A 24,074-nucleotide genomic window follows, 5' to 3' on the forward strand; every position below is an offset into this window, starting at 1 on the left:
CTGCAACCATCCCGTCTTTCCAAAATGACTCCGCAACAATCTCAAACCTCTGGCAAATGTATCTGTGAGATCTGTGACTGTGGGTATGTAATACGTGTTGATTTTCAAGGTTACATTTTAGAGCATGGGTGTCAAACTCTGTCATGTTGCCGTCACGTGACATATGTTTTTTCCCTTCACGGAGTTCGTGTGGCCTGCGCATGACGCATCTGACCCGCAGGCCTCCAATTTGACACCCCTGTTTTAGAGGTTCCGCTACATGACATCCCTGCTAAGTTAAATGGCTTCCATAGTGGTGTTGACATGAAGACAGCCAGCGTTTCTTCATATTCTCTATTTTAGTGACTAATAGGCACAAATGGCCAGTTACTGAAATTAATGAGGACCCAGTTTGTGGGGGCAATAAGCTGACTTTGTATAAATATACAAAAGGATGAAGGCTATTGCTGAGCACATTGTAAACCGCCCTGAGTCTTCGGAGAAGGGCGGCATATAAATCAAATTAAAAAAAAAAAATCCCATATCATTGTTCTGTAATGTTACTCAAGCACATCCTAGAATATTCTTATTTTTGAGCAATATATGAGCAGAAGTGTATTTTATCTTGGGTTATTAGCAATGAGCTACTCAATAACAGGCTAAACTTTGGTATAAGTATGTAAGGTGGGGGGAGGAGATTTAACCATAAAGTTAGACACCCCCCAATCCTGAGATTTAGATTTGTGATTCTCCAATACCCAGAGCTGAGCTAAGAAAAGATGGGAAACAGGAAAGTAGTTTCAAAATAAATGGAGACTGGTAGTATTTTAAGAGCTTTCCTGATGGTAGAAATTGTATAATAAATATTACTGGGAATGTTCAAGGCAACTGTTTATTAGAAGTAGTTCTGGCCATCAGCAAATCTGCATTGTAATACAGTTAGATTTTCTTTTGTTGCTATTGTCTCAATGTTAGTCTCTCACAAAGCAAGTGGTACATGTATGTAGTGCATTGTGTTTCATGAGTGGAGTTGAAGCCAATTCATCTTAAAGTTTCCAAATTTGGAAAGCACCGATCTAGTGTTTAGGATAGAAGATTTTGCTGCTTTGCAGATTGTGATTGCTTGTGGGTGCTTGTAGGACTTAACATTAGAACAGCTCCCATCCTGGCACTATAACAGTTGGTTGTAATACATGAAGTTTTAGTCCAACACATCCAGAGAGCCTCAGATTGTGGAAAGCTGCCTTAAATCAGTTGTACGTGTGTGTGTGAGAGAGAGAGAGAGCACAATGTAACTGAAGTCTGAGAAACTCAGTTATTTTAGTTCTCATGAGTGCAAACCCAAATGCCAATACGCAATGCTGTGGTTAATTGTTTTTTACTTGGCTTTAGCATTACTGTTAATGACTCTTGTAATATGCCCCGGCCTTAGTTTTATCCTTAGTCACGCCTCCTTGGGGCTTAAATTTCAGGCCTTGGAAATAGCCCAGGTATCCTGGGAGGTGAATAACTGTCAGCATTAAATGGCACTTTTCTTGAGCCTCTGAGTAGAGATCTGCTAATCTGCAAGAGGCAGCTTAGCTGGGAAGTTTCTGTCTGGAGCGATGTGTGTGGCCTGTCGCTGGATTTGGCGGATTTGGCAGTGAAGAGAACTGTTAGTACATCTGTGTCTTTTTATTTGGGGCATAGGAACACTTCTTCCTAGCCTTTCACATCTGTTGCTGTTTTTCCATGGGACTGACAGTGGTTTTCAGATGTATTTATAAAAGGAGTCACAGTGATGCTGAATTTGCTCCGCCTTTGTCTTAATCTTCCACTTACGGAGACGGCTGCTGGGCTGCCTCCTCCAAGTGTCTACATTTCAGTGGTTAGCACCAGGGACGCCGTGCCGGGATGTCTGAGAAACTGGCTTTTTCAGCACAGCATGCAGCAAAATAATATTATTCTACAATTATTTGTGTTTGTGGTGTGGCATTTTGTTTGCCTAACATAATTCAAGACAATACTTCCTTTCCCACTTCTAAACGTACTGAGTGTTGACAGCATTCTGTGCCATGCAATTAGAAAAAGCAGTCTGGAGGACGATGAGTCTACGAACCAGGACAGGAGCATAATATAGATCTAAAAGAGGGAAATCATTTATTGCTGAAAGCGTGAAAGAAGCAGAGTGCTAAAAGTAGAGTCCATGCTGCATATGCTATCCATTATTCTACATTAGGGATAAAGCTCCTTCTTTACAACCCTGTAATCGTTTAATTTGGGGCGACTGGATGGAGCTGAGCGTTTACTGACTAGCTGCCCTTCCCGACACCTATGTGGAGTTTGCAGCGGATTTGCACCCTAGGAGAGAGACATCTGCCGCTACCTAGGATTGAACCCTCAACCTTCTGGGTGGGAGGTGAGAGTTTTCACCACTAGGCTACCACTCCGCTTTTCTACATTAGGGATACACAGACAGAACTTCCCACAAGTTTTAGGAGTGGCTCATGGAACCCTCCTAAAGTTGATGACAGATTTTAATTTCATCTGTGCCAGCAGTGGGATACGTACAAAGTAGTAGTTATATGGAGTAACATGAATTTTTAAGTTCCTTATATTCAATTCTACCTTTGTTTCTTGACCTTGTAAGTTTGGCTTAGAAAGGGTGTTTATTCCTTTCTTTAAATTTGGCTAGAAGTTCAGGCAGGAGGAAATGAAATGCTGTTATATTAGGCATGATAATGACTGCAATTGGTCTTTGATCAGAGAATATAGATAATACCCTGTTTCCCTGAAAATAAGACATCCCCTGATAATAAGCCCAATTGGGCTTTTGAGCGCATGCACTAAAATACCCCTCCCCCGGAAAATAAGCCCTCCCCGAAAATATTTAACCGCATGGACAGTCCCTGCCATTTCCTCTGGTTAGGGAGACAGCTGGAAATCAGGTAAGACTGCAAGAGGAGCCCCGTCTTGCTCCATGCGCCCCGAAATAATAAGACCTCCCCGAAAATAAGGCCAAGCACTTATTTTGGGGCTCAGCCTTCCATCCTTTCAAAGGTAGGTGAAATGAGGACCCAGATTGTGGGGGCAATAAGCTGACTTTGTATAAATGTACAAAAGTATGAAGGCTATTGCTTAATGCATTATAAGCCGCCCTGAGTCTCCGGAGAAGGGCGGCATATACATTAAAGCAAAAAAATAAAATAAAAAAAATGTAAGACAGGGTCTTATTTTTGGGGAAACGGGTAGTTATCTGGATAAACAGAATGTGCCTAAATGATCAAGTGAGTTTTCACAATAGCTAAAGTTGGGTTGTATAGCTTTCACCCTCTATGTCTGGCTTTAAAACATGCATTGCTACAAAAAGATGCCAATCAATATTGATGGCTTTTTCTTTTGGGTTCTTTTGGTTCGTTACATTTTCCCCCCAAATTGACAGTTTCCAAGATACCCCTCTTTTTCTCACCTCCCTCCCTTCTCTTTCATACACACACACACACACTTTAGTGCTATGACAAGAAAATTAAAAACCACACAAAATATTCAAAATGATTTAAGCTGTCTCTTGATTATAGAGATTCCCTTTTTAAGGAAATTCAGCAGTGTTAAATCCATCCAAGAGACTGTACTTTCAAGATGTTTTTACTTTTCCAATCCAAAGCACCAAGTATGTTGATACTCAAACAAATGCTATAATGGTTTCCTTTTTTTGTGGGTTATTAAACAGCAAAACAACAACATAGTTTGGTTTGCAGAGGAAAGTTTTCAAGGTGATCGGTGAGTGAGTGAGCCTTAAGTTGTTCTGCATTATTTGAAGTTAACTATTCACCACCAGCTATAATACTCCATAAGGCTTGTTCTTGTCCACCAAAACAGCTACTCTTGTTAATAGTTGATGTGCATTGTTTTCTAATTTATTATTCCAGATTAAATTTCCTGTTGAATTAGACACAAAAACGGTGTGTCATCAGGCCAAGGGGGCTTTTAATGGTGATATATGTTCAGCATTAGGACTGTTTCTCACAAAACTTACTTTTGTAGTTAATTGGTCACCCCGTGTCCCAATGATTTACATTTTGGCTAATATGTTTGCTAAACATCTGATTTGTTCCAACTCTCTTTAGAAATGTCTTCAGTAGTTTATTTCTGGAACATAGCTTGTCTTTAGATAGTTTTCTATCTGCACCTGTAGACCCTCTTTGGATTTACAGGTCTGAAACAAAGGTCTTCACACTGCTTGATCTGTTTACATGGAAGTAGCACATATAGTCAACCCAATTATTTTGCTACCTTCGGTGACAAACAATACGATACCCATTTCTATTGGCATGGATGGTGTCGCTACATTCCTGAAGCAGTTGGCTAACCTAGAGTCATAGGACTTCCAGAAGTTAGCTACAACCTCCTAGAACAGTGATAGAACAGTCCTAGAACCTGTCACTTGAAGCAATAGTTCCACTTTTTCTAGTGTGTGGATTTTCTAATTCTGAATTGCCAAGTATCAAAGGAACTTGCTGTGAGTGGAGCATGTTTTTTAATCAATGCAGCTAAATTGGTATCTGGATTATCCTATAGCTCTAAATGTCAAAAGTGTGCAACGTGCTGAAAGCACCTTCAAGAGCAGTCCTCCAAGAGTGCAGAACATAAAAAATGTAAAGTAGGCGAGAGATAAATTTTAATAATTTAACAAGCAAACATTAGCACACCCATGCTTCACATATTAATTAATTTGCAGGCTTAAAATAAGGATATAAGCAAAAAGAGTGCATCCTTTTACATGCATATTTTTCCATATGCAGTGAGGGAACATATTACTGGTAGACAACTTAACGTGCATACCAACTTGGGCTTTCTATTTCTTTTATCCTTCTAGAGGCTCATGTGCCAAATATCCCAATAAACTAGTTGATGTTGTCCGGTGTAAAAATAAAAATCTACTGCACAATTATTTGCGAGGTTGATCACTGCACTACTTAACATAAGAGGAACTTTACATCTATCAGCAAATTGCTATTTAGTCTGTGCTGGGGAGCCTTGGTAAGAATATCCATCAAGTCTGCCTAAGAGGGGCTAGAGAGCTTGTATGTCAACAGGGAACTCTATCTTCTTATGCTTTGGGCCTCCTAAAGAATAGGGGAGTGTGCATTGCTGGATTACTTTGGGCTGTGACTGAAAGATTTAACAGCGTGGGAACTGACTGCCCATCTCAATGCTTTTTGTAAAAAAAGAAAGCATGCAATGCTCTTTCACTTCATGCTTATGCAAAGATACATCAACAAAAAATGTGCAAAATGTTCGTAAGGACGGGTTGCATTTTAAGAGGCTATTCAAGGCCTGTGGCCTGCACCTGAATATACAAATTCAGGAAGCAATTGCTGTAATTCTTACATCAAAAGTAGCGATTCCCCCACAGCCACAATGCACGACAATGTCTGAAGGTTAGTTTTGAATGTGTTGGTAAGACATGGCATGTTTTTGCAATCGGATATGAGAATGAATGTAGTGTTGCTGTTATGTACAGAACCTCAGCGGTTGATTCCTGAGTTCAGATCCCATGAATTCATTTGGTGATTTGAGTAATTTATTTGACACATTTGAGAAATCTGAAAAAGACGTTCTTGTCCCTCGAAGGGAAAGGTAAAATATAAAAGTACCGCATTTTTCAGAGTATAAGACTCACCTTTTTCCCCCTAAAAGGGGGTGAAAATTTAGGTGCATCTTATACACCAAATGTAGCTCCGCCCAGCCACTGGCCCCCTCCCTTTGGCCTCTGCCTTGCAGCAGTTACTCCTTGCAAGCAAAAAGCAAGAAAAAACAGCTCCTTTCAGCTTCAGCACAGCCTGAAGCAATTAACCAATTAGCACAAATTGATTGGATCAGCCTCCCAACTCTCAGCTGATTTGCTCTCAGCTGTTTTGCGCAGGGCTCTGCTGCTTGCTGCAAAGAGGTAAATTGCTAGAGCACATTTTTTTTACCTTGGGCTAATCAAGCTATGCTGAAAACGAAAGTAAAGCAGGCTGTTTGCTGTTTGCTGCAAGGAGGCAAAATTGCTCAGAGGCAGAGGGAGATTTCTTTTTCTTCTTTTCCTCACCAAAAAAGGTAGGTGCATCTTATACTCCGGTGCATTTTATACTCCGAAAAATACAGTAATAAATATCAAGATGCAATTATTATATGTTTTGATTGGGTCTCAGGCCACGTTTATTCATGGAAGATCTATATGAGGTTTACTAGCCGCAGTTCTATTTCTTATTTATTTCTAAGACAAGCTCCAACTTTCTTTTGCTAACTTGGACAACAGTACTCATAATTTCCAACCATTCATGTCTGAAATTCACAAAAGATGTAGCCCAAATATCTGGAGAGCACTGAATTGCCTATGGTTCTTAGGCACTGATATATCTCTTGGGCATGGGGACAAACAGTTTTATTGAAATCAATTGAATTAGAAATTTGCAGATTACCCCCATAACAGATAAAGGATGACCTATGCACAGATTTCAGCAGGTGGACAGCTCTTCTGCAAATTGGGTATGAGTTGAATTTGGTGATGGGAATACTAGCTTTTATTCAGAGAAATGCAGCTTTATTATCAAGTTCAGAAAAAAGTGACATCATGCCATGTTCTTCCTCTTCTGAGTTTGTGCTTAAAGCTAATTATCCAGAATAATACAATTGTGGGGTCCTTGGTGTGCTCTCTGAGCTTGGTTGTTTTCTTGCAGACATTTCATCACCAAACTAGGTAACATCATCAGGTGCCAATAGTGTTACCAATGTTACCTAATGAAATGTGCAAGAAAACAATCAAGGAGCCCACAGTTCAACCCTGAGCTATCAATATTCCTTTTTATTAGAATGATACATTTTCTGATGCAAGTAGCCTGCCTATCAAAATTGTTCTTAGTTGAATTATCGTAAGGAAATATTGTATTGTGTTAATTTTTGATTGCACAAACTTTCTGGACTAAAACTCTCATGAGCTCCTGATCATGGATGGTGCAGTAGAAATCAGCAAATCATTTGGTAGGTACCAGCTTGAGAAAAGCAATACCAGAATTCTTATCTGTCTTTTCTTTCTTTTGATGAAGGACAATCTAGAAAGTCTCCATTTTCATGCCTGCTAGAGGAAATACTGAAGGAACTGGGTATCTACTTTCACAAATCAAATAATTGTTGAGATTAAACTCTGTCCTGGTACAGCAGCCACAACTGAAATACTTTTCCCTAATAATCTTTGAAGTGATCCATCCCTTTGCTGAGAAATTCTTTAACTCTGCACTGTACTTCAGGGAAATATATAACTTGTGAGAATTCCAGTGATATACCATAAAGAATATCTTCAAATTTGTCAGCATCTCTTTGGGATAACATGTATTGATTTTAAAGTTATTTTTTTATGGTGACAATTTCATTGAAATGGTGGGGTCAGTGGCACAATAATAACATTTGGAAAGGCCTTTTGTGAGCCCCCCCCCCCCGCCCCCAAACATCTAGAGAGGACAAGGCAAATTCATTGTCAATGGCAGGCTAGTTCTGGGTTGTTTGTTCAGTTTTGCATGTTGGTTCAGACTATTTTGCTACCCAAGAAATTCTAAAGGATGGCCTATGCCACATAAAGAAACTGGCCAGGTAGCCAACTATATACTGTATCATCCTGAGTTAAAGGATTATCCTCTACACTACCTGAGACTGGCAGGTCAATTTAGGACATCAGGGCAGAATTGTACAAGTAACATTATTATGTACATATATTAAAAGTTTTCTTAATGCTTTTATTTTATTTTATCTCCTGTGCCTTTATTATTATTTATAAATGACACAAGATGTTCCTTCTCCTATATTTCCTCACAATTCTATGAGGTGGGTTGAGTTAAGGGAGTGTGACTGGACCAAGGCCACCCAGCTGGTTTTTCATGCCTGATGCGAGGCTAGAACTCACGGTCTCCTGGTTTCTAGGATGCCTCAACCACTAGACAAAACAAGGTCATCATGTTTTTAAGGAGGAAATGCCACAGCTTCCCACAGCATCTGCTTTCTAAGGAATGGTTTCTTCACTTAGCTTAAGAACTGGCTTGTATTAAATTAGGTACTGTTGTAAAGTCCATCCTGTTAGATCCCACAGACTTTTGTTCACCCTGAGCTGTGGTAGATATAATATCAAAGAATCAATGTCGATCGGTTTTGCACTTATATTGGCCATAAATTGTTGTGTGGATGATTGTGTGGTTTAGGGGTGGGGAATTGTGGTGGGTGGGAGTGTGTTTGGGGATTGTTATGTGTGTTGGACCTGGTCTTTGGGTGAAGTTCATTGTATGGGTATACTGTGTATACACATACAATGACAATAAAGTTGTTGTTATTATTATGTAGGTTGAAAAGGTTTTAGTGGGAACTGTGAAGAGATTAGCAGGTTCTGGAGAGGCCCATACATGTAGTCCTTGACTTACAAAAATCTGTGGCCTATTGAAAGCCACACCAACACTGAAAAGTGACTTAAGACCATTCTTATTTATTTTATTTTATTTATTTTATTTAATTTATATACCGCCCTTCTCCCAAAGGACTCAGGGCGGTGAACAGCCATAATAAAAACAATGTACAAAATAGAATTTAAAAGCAGATTAAAATAATTAAATCATAGGCCGAATTTAAAACTCTCATTTTAAAACCAATTTTAAAACCCCATTAAAACCAAATTAAAATCATTTATCCCATCAGAGCGGCTTGCTGGAATAACAGGGTCTTCACTGAACAATGGAAGGCCCGGAGGTCGGGGATCCTTCGTATGTCTGGGGGTAATTCATTCCAGAGGGCAGGGGCCCCCACAGAGAAGGCTCTCCCCCTGGGGGTCGCCAGTCTACATTGTTTGGCTGACGGCACCCTGAGGAGGCCCTCTCTGTGTGAGCATACCGGTCGGTGGGAGGCAATCGGTAGCAGAATGCGGTCTTGTAGATAGCCAGGTCCTAAGCCATGGAGCGCTTTAAAGGTGATAACCAACACCTTGAAGGGCACCCAGAAGACCACCGGGAGCTAGTACAGCTCGCGCAAGAGGGGTGTTACATGGGAGCGACAGGTTGCCCCCATTATTACTCATGCGGCCGCACACTAATGACTCTCACAGCATCCTCACAGACATGTGATCAGAATTTCAGCGCTTGGCCACCAATGAGTATGACAGTTACCTCACCATAGGGACATATGACCGCCATTTGTGACTTTCATAGCCAGGTTCTGACAAGCAAAGTGAAAGAGAGAAACTTAACAACCGCATGATTCAGCTAACAACTGTGACAAAGTTATAAAATTGGGCCTGGCTTACTTAACCAACTACCTTGCTTAACGATGGAAATTCTGCTTCCAATTTTGATCATAAAGTTGAGGGCTATTTGTAGTGAAAACTTGCAGGGAATTGAAGATTTGCTGTCATTGTGCAATAGAAAGGATGAGATCCTGGATGTTTTTAAGGAGGTCCATTTTCTGGTTTGTACAGCTACTACTTTATCACTAACCCTAAATTGGGTCCTCTTTCATGTTCCAATCTGTATAACAAGAAGGTTGCTCAGTGGTGTTTTTAAGCTCTGTAATTCTTTGTCCCACAAAGCAAACCTAATACCTTCTTACCATTTCAGAGATAATTCTCCTAGGGCTTCTCATTACAAGCTTTGTTCTACTGCAGTGGAGATATTTTAATAAGCTACATTTGTGTGTCTTTAGTTTTATTCTGCTTCGTGGCTGTTTAAGTAAAGGTTTAGCACTATGCATGCTTTCAGTTGAAGTTTAGAATTTTTTAAAGCATTTATCAATCTTAGACATTTGATTTGAAGGGTGACACGTACGATTTTTTTCCTGTTTTCCTTTTGCTTTCTCTCTCTCTCTTTCTCTCTCTCCCCCTCCCTCCCTCCCTCCCTCCCTCTCCTTTCTCTATTTTTTTTTTAAATAAGCCTTTATTTCTGCTAATGATCGCCTGGCATCTAATTCCAATTTTTCTGGCTCTTCCCAATCTACTTTTCCCTCTGATCACCACAAGGTGGCAACCTATGCTTGAGAATATCAAAATTGAAGAACTGCCTTATGCAGATGTGCATCTGGATTAAATCCTGCTGTGCTTTTATGATCAGATATATGTAACTAGAGCAGCGCTGCTGGCTGGGGGATTCTGGGAGTTGAAGTCCACCCATCTTCAAGCTTCCAAGGTTGAGAAACACTGAACAAGAGGAACGGACAACAGGGCTGGATTTGAAACTGCTGACAATAGACACAATGTCACTTAAATTGGCTTTTGTACCAGTAAGAGAACCATCTTTGGCATTTCTCTTTTGCAGATCAATGGATGGCAACATTTGGAAGGGAAAAAAATGATTGATAAAAGCTGAAATTTCCTATTCAGATCCAATCTCCTCCAGGCTGTTTGAAATAATTTTTTTCCCCAGCTATCTTTCAGTAGCAGAAATAAGCTTAGCTGTAAACAAAGACACCAAAGAGGAACATTTACAGGAGGCGTGTGATGCCTAATGCAACTGTTTGTCCCACCTACAGATCCTTATATCTGCTATTACATCTGTGCTGGCCGAGCAAAACGAAGATGTGAGACTTCGTAATAGATATAATTCACTTACCTAGGCTACCGGCAGTCATGAAAACAATATGGCCATATGGGACTCTCCTGTCTTTACCAAAGGCTCAAATTCCCCAACATTCCTAATGTCCATCAAATGATTGTTCCATCATCAATCAGACATGCTATGTCAGAATGCTTTGTGCCCCATCTGACTATAGTGGTTAGCAGAGCAAATGGCCTATAACAGTGATGGCTAACCGTTTTGCCATCGCGTGCCAAAAGTGGGCGGAGTGGGGGGGATTGCGCACGCATGTCCCACACCCATAATTCAATGCGCCCCGTCCCCCCACGCATGCACGCGTGACCACCCCCGCTCTCCCCCTGCTTTTGGCAAGTGATGACACGGTGGGCCCGGTAGGCCCATTTTTTGCCCTCCCCAGGCTCCAGAGGCTTTCTAGGAGCCTGGGGAGGGCGAAAATGGCCTTCCCCACCCACCCCGGAGGCCCTCCAGAGGCCCGGAAACAGCCCGTTTCCTGACTTCCGGTGGGCCCGGAAGGCCTGAAAATCAGCTGGCCAGCGCACACATGCGCTCGCGTGTCCACAGATATGGCTCCATGTGCCACCTGTGGCACCTGTGCCATAGGTTTGCCATCACGGGCCTATAACATGCCATGAGATCCCGATGAGGGTCATAAATCCATCAGCCCGCGGCAGTAGTGGAGGTTTTTCTATGACACTGTAGCCCTGGAACAGTATGCGGGAATATCTATGGATATTCTTAGTCATCCAGGTCATAGTTGTCCCAAAGGTATTTTTTTCAAGAGGCAACTGGACTTTCTTTGCTTTTCCTTGAAGATGTTTCGCTTCTCCTGCTGAACTGAAGAAGCTTCTTGGATCAGAAGCGAAAGGTTTTTCAAGAAAAAACAAAAAAGTCCAGTCGCCTCTTTAAAAAAAACTAAAAACCCACCTTTGGGAGATTTGCAAGATTGTTAGCACTTTGAGATAGTTCCAGGCAAGAAACATTACAGAAGGATTATCACTATCTTTAGCATGAGGTTATAGTAAATAGAATCTTGCAAGACTTAAAAAGTATTTCTCCCTTCTCTTTTTAGATTCCAAAAACTACAGAAGGTCCATTTTGAGAGGCTTCCTATCTCCCCCACCACCACGAACTGAGCTGCCTCTTATCAGGCTGCTACCTAGACTTTCTCTTGCTTCATAAGCCTCTGAGTTTTCTCTGATCGATGACTTGCTTCCTTTGGGAAAGGACTTTCTTAGATCTAATTTCACAAAACACAGGAAGATTCATCTTTTGCCCATTCAATTGCCATTTGGCCTCTTAATTTCACCTGTTTGACCTTAGCTACATTTCACAAGGTTGTCACATTCCCTCCCATAATTAGCAGTTACAGTAGTGAGAGGAGCTTTTTAATTTAAAAATAGCAATAGCTAGAAAACCCTTAAGTTGTTCGCTTCAATAAGTGTACTGTAAGTCTTTATATTTCAGAATATTGTTTATTTCTTCTCTCATACCCATAATATAGACCTAACATATATATATATATATATGCCTATAGAACCAAATTTAAAGACTATGCTGTTCAGGGGTAAAATGCACTTACCTTCGCTACCGGATCGCAAATGTGAGCGTGCACCTCCTCCATGCATGCACAGAGCCTTCTGTGCATGCAGAGAGGATAAAAAATGGGACGTGATGATGTCCAGATGGGTGAGCAGAGCCTCCACCGCTGGCCCTACTGGATTGTGCGAGCCGGATAGATCCGGCTGAATTTCACCACGGATGCTGTTGTAATATAACGTAATGTCCCTCCCTTAATCAAGGTGGCCCCCAGATGAGCTGGAACTACAGTTCCCAAAAATCAACTTTAATTATTTATAACCTTCCTTTCTCCCAAAGGTGCATTTTCAAGAGGCAACTGGACTTTCTGGTTTTTTTCTTCGAAGACATTTCGCTTCTCATCCAAGAAGCTTCTTCAGCTCTGACTGGATGGTGAGGAATAGAAGGATTTATACACCTTGCAGACAACGAGTCATTTGCATTCTTTTAACAAGTCATGCAAGGGAGATAAATCCTTCCATTCCTCACCATCCATTCAGAACTGAAGAAGCTTCTTGGATGAGAAGCGAAACTTCTTCAAAAGAAAAAACCAGAAAGTCCAGCTGCTTCTTGAAAAAAACACCTTTGGGACACCCAGGACCTGGATGACTGAGAATCTCCATAGGCTTTTAACTTTCTCTTCTGTTACCAAATGATAAAACAGGAGGGAGAAGGACCAATCCCAACATATTTGCTGGACATCTTTTTGAGAAAAGCTGATACAGAGAGGCCCCCAAGTCCCTTGATCAGGGCCATTTAGATACCTCCTGTTAGAAACCAGCATTTTACTTCTCTCTCTAAAGCAGAAGTGTAGAAAGCAGAAGTGCACGAAAAAGCAAATTCCCATTTTTGCCAGCTGCCATTTACATACTTAGGATTTTTAGTCCTCCAAACACAAAGAGGAGTGAGCATGAAGGACGCGAGAGAGGCTGTCTATTTCAAGAAATGCAATGATCTCACTGCAGACCCTTTGCTGACCCAAGAGAACAGGCAGTAAAAGGGTTGACCTCATCCTGACTCTGCTTCCCTTTGGCTTACAAAGAGGGGACCTAACCTTCAGAAGGGTCTCTAAACTACCTGCTCCCCCATCAGTCCTCTGCTCAGACTGTTGACCCCATTCCAAATATAGCTCCCAGTGGTGGATAAATCACAATTGATCCTATTATAGTATTCAGAATCTCCTCAGAGCATAATTCCTTAAGTGTCACCTTTGCTTTCTGTGGCTACGAAATGATCATACAGACACACATATGTAATAAAATAAGTCAACTATCCATTTCAGAAAAATCTGTGAATGGGTGCAAGAGAAAAGCAGGCCAATTTTTTTCCCCATCAGAAACTCCTCATTTTCTGTCTTTAGAACAGAACAGAATAGAACAGAATAGAATTGAATTTGTTATTGGCCAAGTGTGATTGGACACACAAGGAATTAGTCTTGGTGCATATGCTCTCAGTGTACATAAAAGAAAAGATACGTTCATCAAGAATCATAAGGTACAACACTTAACGATAGTCAGAGGGTACAAATAAGCAATCAGGAAACAGTATCAATATAAATCGTAAGGATACAAACAACAAAATTACAGTCATGCAGTCATAAGTGGGAGAAGATGGGTGGTGGGAACGATGAAAAGATTAATAGTAGTGCAGACTTAGTAAATAGTTTGACAGTGTTGAGGGAATTATTTGTTTAGCAGAGTGATGGCGTGCGGGAAAAAACTGTTTTTGTGTCTAGTTGTTCTGGTGTGCAGTGCTCTATAGCGTCATTTTGAGGGTAGGAGTTGAAACAGTTTATGTCCAGGATGTGAGGGGTTTGTAAATATTTTCACAGCCCTCTTTTTGACTCGTGCAGTATACAGGTCCTCAATGGAAGGCAGGTTTGGTAGCAATTGTTTTTTCTGCAGTTCTAATTATCCTTTGAAGTCTATGTCTGTCTTGTTTGGTTGCAGAAGCAAAGCAGACAGTTATGGAGGTGCAGATGACAGACTCAATAATTCCTCTGTAGAACTGTATCAGCAGCTCCTTGGGCAGTTTGAGCTTTCTGAATTGGCGCAGAAAGAACATTCTTTGTTGTGCTTTTTTGATGACATTTTTGATGTTACCTGTACATTTCTTGCGATATGGTAAAACCTAGAAATTTGAAGGTCTCTACTGTTGATACTGTGTTCTCTAGTATTTTTATTTATTTATTTATTTTGCCTTTGAGGAAGAAGAATGGGAACCACAAATATTTGTAATGTAGGGTGTGTTGAGGCCCGCTGTTAGGTTCAGCTTGTAGCTTACTCCTAACTTGTTGGTCAGGCAATATATCTGTTTCTTTAAGAAACAACTGAGCCACGTAATCAGGGTTTGCTGAACCCTGTAATTAGGCTACAGTGCATAAATAAGCAGCGCAGAGAAGCGTTCTTTGTTCCTGATTGTTCCTGTTCCTGTTGCTTCCTGCGTCTTTCTGCTGATTGGTGTTAAACTGGATTGTTATATGGTACTGTATACCAAGAGTTACTAAAGTCTGTTTGCTTTGGTAAGGGAAGATACTTACTGGACTGATATTACTGTTTATGACCTTGGACTGTTTTACCTACACCGAGACTGCTTATTATCTTGTATATAAAGTATTTTTCTCACACGAGCTGCATGTTTATCTCCTTCCCTGTGTGTTTCTGCTCTGCTCGTTGCACAAGCAACAAATATTTTTTACACACACCCTAACACCCGCAACGTTAATTAGCCTAACCCTCTTTGAGGATTCACCGGTTGACAAATTCCTGATTTATTTTTTTCTCTGAGATGTCAAATTCTCCTTGGGTTTTTCTCTGGAGGAATCAAGGGTGTACACCCAGACAAATATGGCCAAATCTTTAATGGCGCCACCATGATGCCATCTTGACCTTCGTCGCCATATTTTGGAGGTAGCAGATTTTCCCTTCAGAGTTCCCCCATTGGTCAGCCAGTGTGGTGGTGTGGTTGAGGTGCTGAAATCTGACGTCAGATTTCAGTCCACCATAAGCCATCAAAACCTATTGAGCCAGTCATACTTTCTCAGCTGAACCTACATCACAGGGTGATGGTTGGTGAGGGCAAATGGGAGAAAGAAATCCCACTTATGCCACCTTGAGTTCTTAAATGGAAAGCAGGATATAAACATGGGGTGTCCAACGTTGGCAACTTTAAGATTTGTGGGCTTCAATTCCCAGAATTCTGGAAGTTGAAGTCCACAGGTCTTGAAGTTACCAAAATTGGACACCCTTGATATAAATCTTCCAGATAAAATCATTTCTTCTAGAGCAGGGGTCCCCAAACTTGGCAGCTTTAAGACTTGTGGACTTCAACTCCCAGAATTCTCCAGCCAGCATAGCCATAATTCTGGGAGTTGAAGTCCACAAGTCTTAAAGCTGCCAAGTTTGAAGACCTCTGTTCTAGAGAAGTTCTTACTTTTCCTCTTCTGGCTATATAACCATGATAATTTCAAAACTACCATTTCTATGCCTGATGATGCAAGGACTACTTTTCAAAGCTGTGCACACATGTAAACCTCAGGCAATTTGCACATGTAAATCCGCAGACTAGCTCCATCTTCATGCTGTCTCACTGCAAATAAAATACAAGCATGGCAACTGATGTGTAAATTAATATGTGGCTATAAAGTGTGAGCCTGCAATTTCCTCTCCGTATTTGTCCATAAAAAGAAACCTTACATACTTAAATAAAAGTAGTTACCATCATCACCAGTTAATATGTTGGCATTATGACTGTTCTAAATCCGAGAATTTCTATGGTGGGATTAAATACCTGTAAAACTTTATTTGCATGTATATTTTTATAGAGATTTCTTATACTTTGGCAATTTATTACAGGTGTCACACGTGCATAGATTGTATTAGTGTGAAAGTCCGCAAACGAGCCCCGAATTTCTGTTGTTAAATGAGACAGTTAACTGAATTTTTGTCCCATTTTACAATCTTTGTTTGCTACAGTTGTTAAGTGAATCACTGCAGTAAAGTTAGTAACACGGTCGTTAAGGTGAATCTGGCTTCCCCATTGATTTGGCTTGTCAGAAGGTCACAAAAGGGGATCACCTGACTCCAGGACGTCATAAATATGAGTCATTTGCAAAGTGTCTGAATTTTGATCAGTGACCATGGGGATGCCGCAATTGGTCATAAGTGTGAAAAAAAGGTCATTCATGTTTTTTAGTGCTGTCTTAACTTTGGTCACTAAATGAACTGTTGTAAGTGGAAGACTACCTGTACTGTTCATCACAATCCTTACTCTTCTCTGTTGCACACACATAATAATTAAACATTTTATTTATTTTTATTTAGACCTGCTTGGTTGCCAAATTTTGATTGCCTCTTATTTTCATCTCTTGAGGGTTGGCCCTGTACATTTCCAGCTTAATCCCTCCCTTAGGATTGTGGAATCCTGATCCTATGGGGGCAGATCAGAAAGCCTGTACGAAAGTACCTCTAGGGGTTAGTGAGGAGCCAGATGATTTGAAGCACCGTTTCTATCTGAATCAAATCGTCCCAAGCCTTCTTTATATTAGCCAAGTAAATCTGGTGCATCACCAGAAGACAGAATTCCAAAGGTGAGGAATTCCAAAGCAAGACATTTCCAGAGACTGACCTTCCCTTTGCAACTAGAGCCACTGTGACCTGCTGATTAAAACACCAGGAAAGACAGAAACCAGTAAAGGGAGAGCCAGAGCAATTTCTACTAGGGATTCCAACAGAAAATTATACAAAAGAAATACAATATTTAACATTACATATATTAACAGCAGCTTGCATAATATATGCACAAACCTGGAAGAAGGAATGCCCACCAACAGAAGAGGATTTAATTTAAAAAATCCTCAAATGCGCAGAGATGGACAAGCTTACAAAGGAACTTAAGGAAAGAGAGGACACAGACTACTATAGAGTATGGTACAGATGGTATGATTGGTAGGAGAAAAGGAAAAACGAAAAAAAGGAATAAAGGAAAAAAAGGGGGAAGTGAAATAATACTTTATTGTTTATTTTCGTGATAATATTGCTTGAATGTGCTGAAGATCAAAGTAAAGAGAAGTCGATATAAAGGAAATTAGATTATTTAAGTAGATTAAGATAAAGTTAGAATATATGTAAATAATAAGAAAGGATCACCTTAAATGAGCTGTTAGCAACAGAAAAATGATATGTATATATGTGTTGTCTGTTTTGTGTTTGTTTTAAAAAAATTTAAAAAAATAAAAAAAAATAAAAATAAAACACCAGGAAAGGTGTTTCCACTAGAAAGTGGAATTCATTCACTAAATGAGTGGCTGTAAATCGAGGACCATCTGTAATCTTATTACAAACTGCCCCCTGCACAATATTTTAAACACGGTAGTGGAATAGGCTGTTAAATGGAATCAATGTAAGATTCAATAAGTAACAGACATCTTCCAGCGATATGTAATAAGATCAGGCAAACAGTCTGGTTATAATCCTTGGTCTAAGAGTCAGTGTTTTATGTTTTTCAAGTCCCTAATAACAGCCCAGCATCACCTCTGACATACTGAGACATGCAGATGTGTGCATGGATTGTATTAGTCTGAAAGAGGGCCAGTTTTCCTAGTGAACCCTTAATTATGGGAGGGCAGGAAGAGGTTTAACTGTCAGAGTGCAAGGCCCCGAGCATGACATTTTGGAAAAGGTTTTGGACTGAATTCTCATGCGCGGTCATAAGCTGAGAACCTTCACATTTCTGCTTTCCCAATAGAACACTTGCTTTTTACTGTACTTCTAAGTTTTATGTCTAAAACATTCAACATCTAAGAGCAAAGTGTTCTTGTTTCCCATATGGCTCTATCTACAGTGTTATTTTTTTTCCCCCTTCATTTTCATAATGTGATCCACATCGAATAGTCTATGGTGCCGTATCCAAATGCATTGCACATGGGTGATTTTCTTCCTTAACTGTCTGTATCTCTAAGCTAACCCATCCTTCATCTACTCCCTCCCTCCTTCTCCATCTGTGAGGTGCAGATGTGAGACAGGGGGGAAGATGGCTGAGATGTTTGCACCTTGAGCTATGGGTCTCCAAATGTTGGTAGCATGCTATGGACACTCTCTTCAAATAACCACTAATGATGTGTGTGAACAAAGTTCTATTTATCAGGAGGCCAGCTAAGCATGTTTTCCCTCTAACCTTCCAGGAAACTTTCTATCACCCCACGATTGTCTTTTTCTGGGCTCACTTCCAAAGTGCTGGATTATAGCCAACCACCATTTTTATTTCCTGAGGAGATATCTCTCTCTCTCTCTCTCTCTCTCTCTCTCTCTCTCTCTCTCTCTCTCTCTCTCTCTCTCTCTCTCTCTCTCTCTCTCTCTCTCTCTCTCTCTCCCTCCCTCCCTCCCTCTCTCTCTCTCTCTCCAGGTGAAACCACCTGGCCAATGTCTGCTTTGGAAAACTAAGCAGGGTTGAACCTAGTTAGCACTTGGAGGGAGGCCTCCAGGAAATAACAGAACTATAGGTTGCTGGTAAGATCTCTCTCTCTCTCTCCCACCCTCCCTCTCTCTCTCTTTCCTATTTATATCTCTATGATCTAGCCACCCATCCATGCTGGAAGAAGACAGTAAGAAATCACTTCCACACTGGTTCCTCAAACCTTCATGAAATCTCCAAGCATCATATTCATCGTGAAGGAAGCTTGTCTATCTTTAGTGCACTGTGCACCTGAGGCTGTTGGGTTGGCTGACTTTTGAAATTAAATGAATCTAAATAAATGAGTCAAAGACCCTGTCCAGAAGTAAGGAATTTGCCTGTAAGAATTCTGAAGCCCATGAAGACTAAAATGTAGGCTATTTGTTGTGACCCAGCTCTCCAAACACGACAAACCCTCTGAAGTTAATTTGAAGATTCTTTTATTAGGAGTGCTGGCAGCCCCGGCAAAAAATTTCTCTCTCAATGCAGGCTAACAAGTCCGTCCAGCTGGAAGATGGATAGTTGTCTGCCACATCTATTCATCTCCGCCCCCTGTCTTTTTATCCCCAGAGCTAGGGTGGGGTTTCGTTAGCAGCGGTGGCTCTTCCTTCCCAAGGATCGGCCCATGGATTTCCACTGCTCTCCTCTTCTCTGCCTTCTGCACATCTGCGTGTCAGGCACTGGACCCAGCTATTCCTTCTCTTCCTCATCAGACATTTCCAAACCTGGGGGCTGTTGACTATCTATCTGAGGGCTTACAGACGGCCCAGGCTCCGCCTCTGTCTCTCTCTCTCTGCCAGCTCCATTCCGTCTTCCCCCTTGGAGCTCTCAGGTTGCCTTGATGTTGACACTGACTCCCATGCCTCTTCCTCCTCTGATTTGGCTATTGGAGAGGCTGGCGGCCAACAGGCCACAACACTATTGTATGGACTTTGCAGCTCATGTGCCCTCTAAATCTTCTCTTCCAAGCCACCAACCTCATTACAAGCTTTGTCCTCTCAGCTGAGCCTCGTCCCATATACTTCTTAATGTTTCCTGCTGATTCGTTGAGTAGGATAATGATGAGAGATCACGGGACATGGGAAATTTCCATCTGTTCTATGTTCTTTGTCCTCTGTCAGATTCTAGGAAGTCTCTGGAAATTAGGAAAACAAACCTATGGAGGGGGAGAATTGTCAGGTTGGTTTTGATAATATGGTTCTACAGCCTAGAAGGTCCCATAGCTCACCTCCAAATGTTTGGAGATGCTTCTGGCTTCTGTTACAGCGGATAGTCTTTGTTGTCTGGAGAAAGCATTTCTTGATTATGTCAATGGTTGGCTTCACATATTCAGTTTCTGGCTGGGTTTACACATTTCACTAAGTCATGGTTTGGTTAAACAATGGTCTGTTGGATAAGTTGGATTTGTATATTATACAGAGTCTTAAACCATGAGAACCAATGTCCAGGTGCTTACAAGATGTTCAGCCCAAACTGGGAAAAAACCCTATATAATGTTTTAGACTAACACAATATATCATAGCAATTGACTGGATGCACACAAACAGTCCTCAGGAATGTTGTTTATTTCTGTGGGATTGTTCTTATTTCTTTCCCGGAGTTCTCATCAACAACTCCTTGATCTGTTTCATAGGCAAATTGGCAGCGTTACTATCTACCTCATTTGGGCTACCTTGGCTAGTAATGCTGGACGGGGGATTTGGCAAAGTGGGTAGGAATTCCTGCAGCTCACTTTGGATTACAGCAGGGCTGTTTAATCAAAAGCTTCATAAAAACAAAAAGCACTCATCGCAGCCCATGTCTGGAACGAAGCATCTTAAAGAAACTTTCTACAGCTCAGAGAGTTAGCGAAGAGCTAAATTCTGTTTGGCGCAAACCGTTTTATTTACCCAGAAACTCAGCACCACCTTGGGCTCCCCAAAAAAAGACTTTGAGCTCTCAGAGGGATCCCAATTTGTGGCAAGGAAGAAAGCGTAGCAACCCTTCTAATTCTTCAACATCCTTTAGTAACAAGGATTGTCTATGGCAGTGGTCTCCAACCTTTCTGGCTTTCCTGATTGGTGGGGGTGGGGGAGAGGGGATGGTTCCGCATGAGTGGTGGGCGAGTGTGCATGCGCACACAGCCCCATTTGCGCAAGCAGCTGCCATGGGTGCCAGTGGCCCACACACCTGCCACTCACATAAAGGGAGCTGTGCATGTGCGCTCGCCCACCCGCTGAGTCTGCAAGGGGAGCCTGCTGCTTCTGTGGCCCGGTTCTGAATAGGCTATATAGCAGTGATGGCTAACCTTTTTGTTGTTGTGTGCCGAAAGTGTGCCCATGCACCCATAATGCAATGCTTGCACGTCCCCCTGCACCCCTCATGCATGCACATGCAACCTCCCCGCATGTGCCCTGCCCCCGTGCATGCACGCAAAACCCCCGTGCTCCCCCACCCCCCACGCATGTGCATGCGACCCTCTGTGTGTGCCCCCATGACCCCCCTCGCATGCACGCATGACCCCTACATGTGCACTTCACCTCCCCACGCATGCATGTGCACCTCCCACATGTCCCTGCCCCTTGCGCATGCATGGTAGAGACCCGAAAACCAACTGGCCGGCAGGAGGCATGTGCGCATGTGCAGTGGAGCTGAGCTGGGGCGACGGCTCACGTGCCTGCAGAGAGGGTTCTGCGTGCCACCTGTGGCACGCCTGCCATAGGTTCGCCATCACGGCTATATAGTCACCCAACTATACTACCCTGATTTCTAGTAAGATAAGATAAGATAGGATAGGATAGGATAGGATAAGATAGGATAGGATAGGATAGGATAGGATAAGATAGGATAGGATAGGATAGGATAGGATAGGATAAGTTAGGATAGGATAGGATAGGATAAGGTAAGGTAAGATAAGATATTGTCATTTTTAAACTTTTTTTAATAAGGTGACAGTGCAAAGCTGTGGAGCACATCAAACTAGGAATAGTGGAACAGGTAGTCCTTGATTTACAACCATTTGTTTAGTGACCAAAGTTAAAACAGCACTGGGAAAAAAAGTGACTTACGACCAGTTTTCACACTTTATGACCATTGCAGCATCCCTCATGGTCATGTGATCAACATTCGGGCGCTTGGCAGCTTTATTTACGACAGCTGTTCTGCCCCAAGGTTATGGGATCCCCACTTGTAACCTTCCCATCCAGCTTCCTAACAATGTCAAGGGGAGAAGCCATGGCTACCAACTTGTCTGATCTCTATTAGGAGTTTATGTGGAAAGTATTGGACACAGTGATCAAACACAGGACATTTAGAGGCCTGGGTAAAAAAATCTAGAAGAACAGAAGGCTGACCACAGGTAGTCCTCGACTTACGACCACAAGTGAGCCCCACATTTCTACTGTTAAGTGAGTTTTGCCCTTTTTACGACCTCAGTTGTTAAGATAATCATTGCAATTGATAAGTCAGTAACCCGGTTGTTAAGTGAACCTGGCTTCCCCATTGACTTTGCTTATCGGAAGGTCTCAAAAGGCGATCACATGACCCTGGGGCAGAACAAACGGTCATAAATATGAACCCGTTGCCAACCGTCTGAATTTTGATCCCATGATCATGGGGTTGCTGCAAAGGTTGTAACTGTGAAAACCGGTCATAAGTCACTTTTTTCAGTGCCATTGTAACTTTGGACCGTCACTAAATGAACTATTGTAAATCGAGGACTACCTGTACTGTATGTTCTTACTTTACTGACAAAATAAAGTAAGAACATACAGTAGTATCAGGTGGGTTTCAGCAGGTTCTGACCAGTTCTGGAGAACCAGTAGTGGAAATTTTGAGTAGTTTGGAGAAGTTCATTTAGTGGACCATTCAAGATTACAACTTCATTGAAAAAAGGGACCTATGGCCGTTTTTCACACTTACGACCGTGATCAAAATTCAGATACTTGGCAACCGACTCATATTTATGACGCTTGCGGTGTCCCGGGGTCATGTGATCATTTTTTGTGACCTTCTGAAAAATGAAAGTCAATGAGGAAGCCAGATTCACTTAACAACCGGGTTACTAACTTAACAACAACAATAGTGATCCACTTAACAAATATGGCAAGAAAGGTTGTAAACACACTTAAAGCGGCCCAACAAATTTGACAACTGTCTCGCTTAGCAACAGAAATTTTGGGGCTCAATAGTGGTCGTACGTCGAGGACTGCCTGCAATTCTGGTCCCACTTCAGGGATTCACATTGAGTACTTGAGGAGTTGCACACCAATTGAACAATCTCTTAATCATTTGCTTGAACTTGGAAATGCATTTTCATAGGGATGATGTCATGTGTTAGGCAGCCCTGACAGCATAAGCCATGATAAATACGAAACGTGTGACTCCTTGCTCTCGCTATGCTAATTGTATATTCAGCTGGCAAGTTAGGCCAGAATAATTACAGTCATTATACAACACATGTCTATGTAGTAGAAAATCTCGGTGGACCCAACAATACTTCCAAATAGATGCGCGTGGAATTGGACTCTTTATTCCACCCGAAAAGCTGCTCCCTATTTTGACCGATCAATCACCTAATTAAAGCTTGGAGTATTAGTTCTTTTTCCCTGAGTGTAGAATCAGATTGTCACCTTACAATGTTTCTGCTTCTGCGTTCTGTGAATTTAATAGCAGCCTGATGTCTCCTTGTTTGTTTGTTTCTAGGCTTTTCCATACTAGAAAAAATTTCCTGTTAGGTAGCTGTGGGTTAAATCTTACAAAAAAAAAATCAAAAATCAAAAGCAGGATGAGAATAACGGCCACAGGAAAAAAAAAATGGAAACGTTCATGAAACTCTAAAAGAGTTCTGTTTTCTAAGGATTTCAGATATCATTGTGTTAAAATTGTAGGCTAGGATACTGCAAAAAAAAATGTTCAATCTTCAACACAGCTGTGTACAGGTTGTCCTTGACTTACAACAATTCATTTAGTTGACTGTTCAAAGTTTCAATGGCACTGAAAAATGGGACATGATCATTTTTCACAGTTACAATCTTTGCAACATCCCCATGATCATGGGATCAAAATTCAGATGCTTGGCAACTGGTTCATATTTATGACGGCTGTCGTGACCCGAGGTCATGTGATCACTTTTTCCAAACTTCTCACAAGCAAACTCAATGGGAAGCCAAATTCATTTAAGAACCGGATTACTAATTTATCAGTAAACTGGTTCTTAAGAGCCGTGGTGGCGCAGTGGTTAGAGTGCAGTACTGCAGGCTATATCTGCTGACTGCCTGCCAGTGGTGGATTCCTCCCGGTTCAGCCCGGTTCGGCCAAGCCGGTAGCGGTGACAATATGATGTCACCGAACCGGTTCTCTTTGTTCGGGAGCTGGGCCCTCCCACCACCCCCGCCCCCCGCGTTATTCTTACCTTTTATTTGGCCCCCACCCCCAATCTATTGCTGCCTCCCGAGTCCCAGCTGATCAGCTAGAAGGAAAAAAACTGTTTAAACTCTTGCCATGGGG

The 24,074-nt window shown here is 41.7% G+C and overlaps 1 protein-coding gene across 1 annotated transcript in view; it reads left to right on the top strand.

Moving 5' to 3' along the window:
* SAXO1 (stabilizer of axonemal microtubules 1) overlaps positions 1 to 24,074 on the top strand; it is a 40,089-nt gene continuing 16,015 nt past the window's right edge. Inside the window, exon 1 of the mRNA XM_070935537.1 lies at positions 1 to 83. Within this exon, the coding sequence (XP_070791638.1) occupies positions 25 to 83 (59 nt within the window). The 5' untranslated portion in view covers positions 1 to 24. The remainder of the gene's footprint in view (positions 84 to 24,074) is intronic.

This window comes from Pituophis catenifer, unplaced genomic scaffold (assembly GCF_029215685.1).
Source record: "Pituophis catenifer annectens isolate HBS135680 unplaced genomic scaffold, rPitCat1.0.hap2 SCAF_2, whole genome shotgun sequence".
Lineage (NCBI taxonomy): Eukaryota > Metazoa > Chordata > Lepidosauria > Squamata > Colubridae > Pituophis > Pituophis catenifer.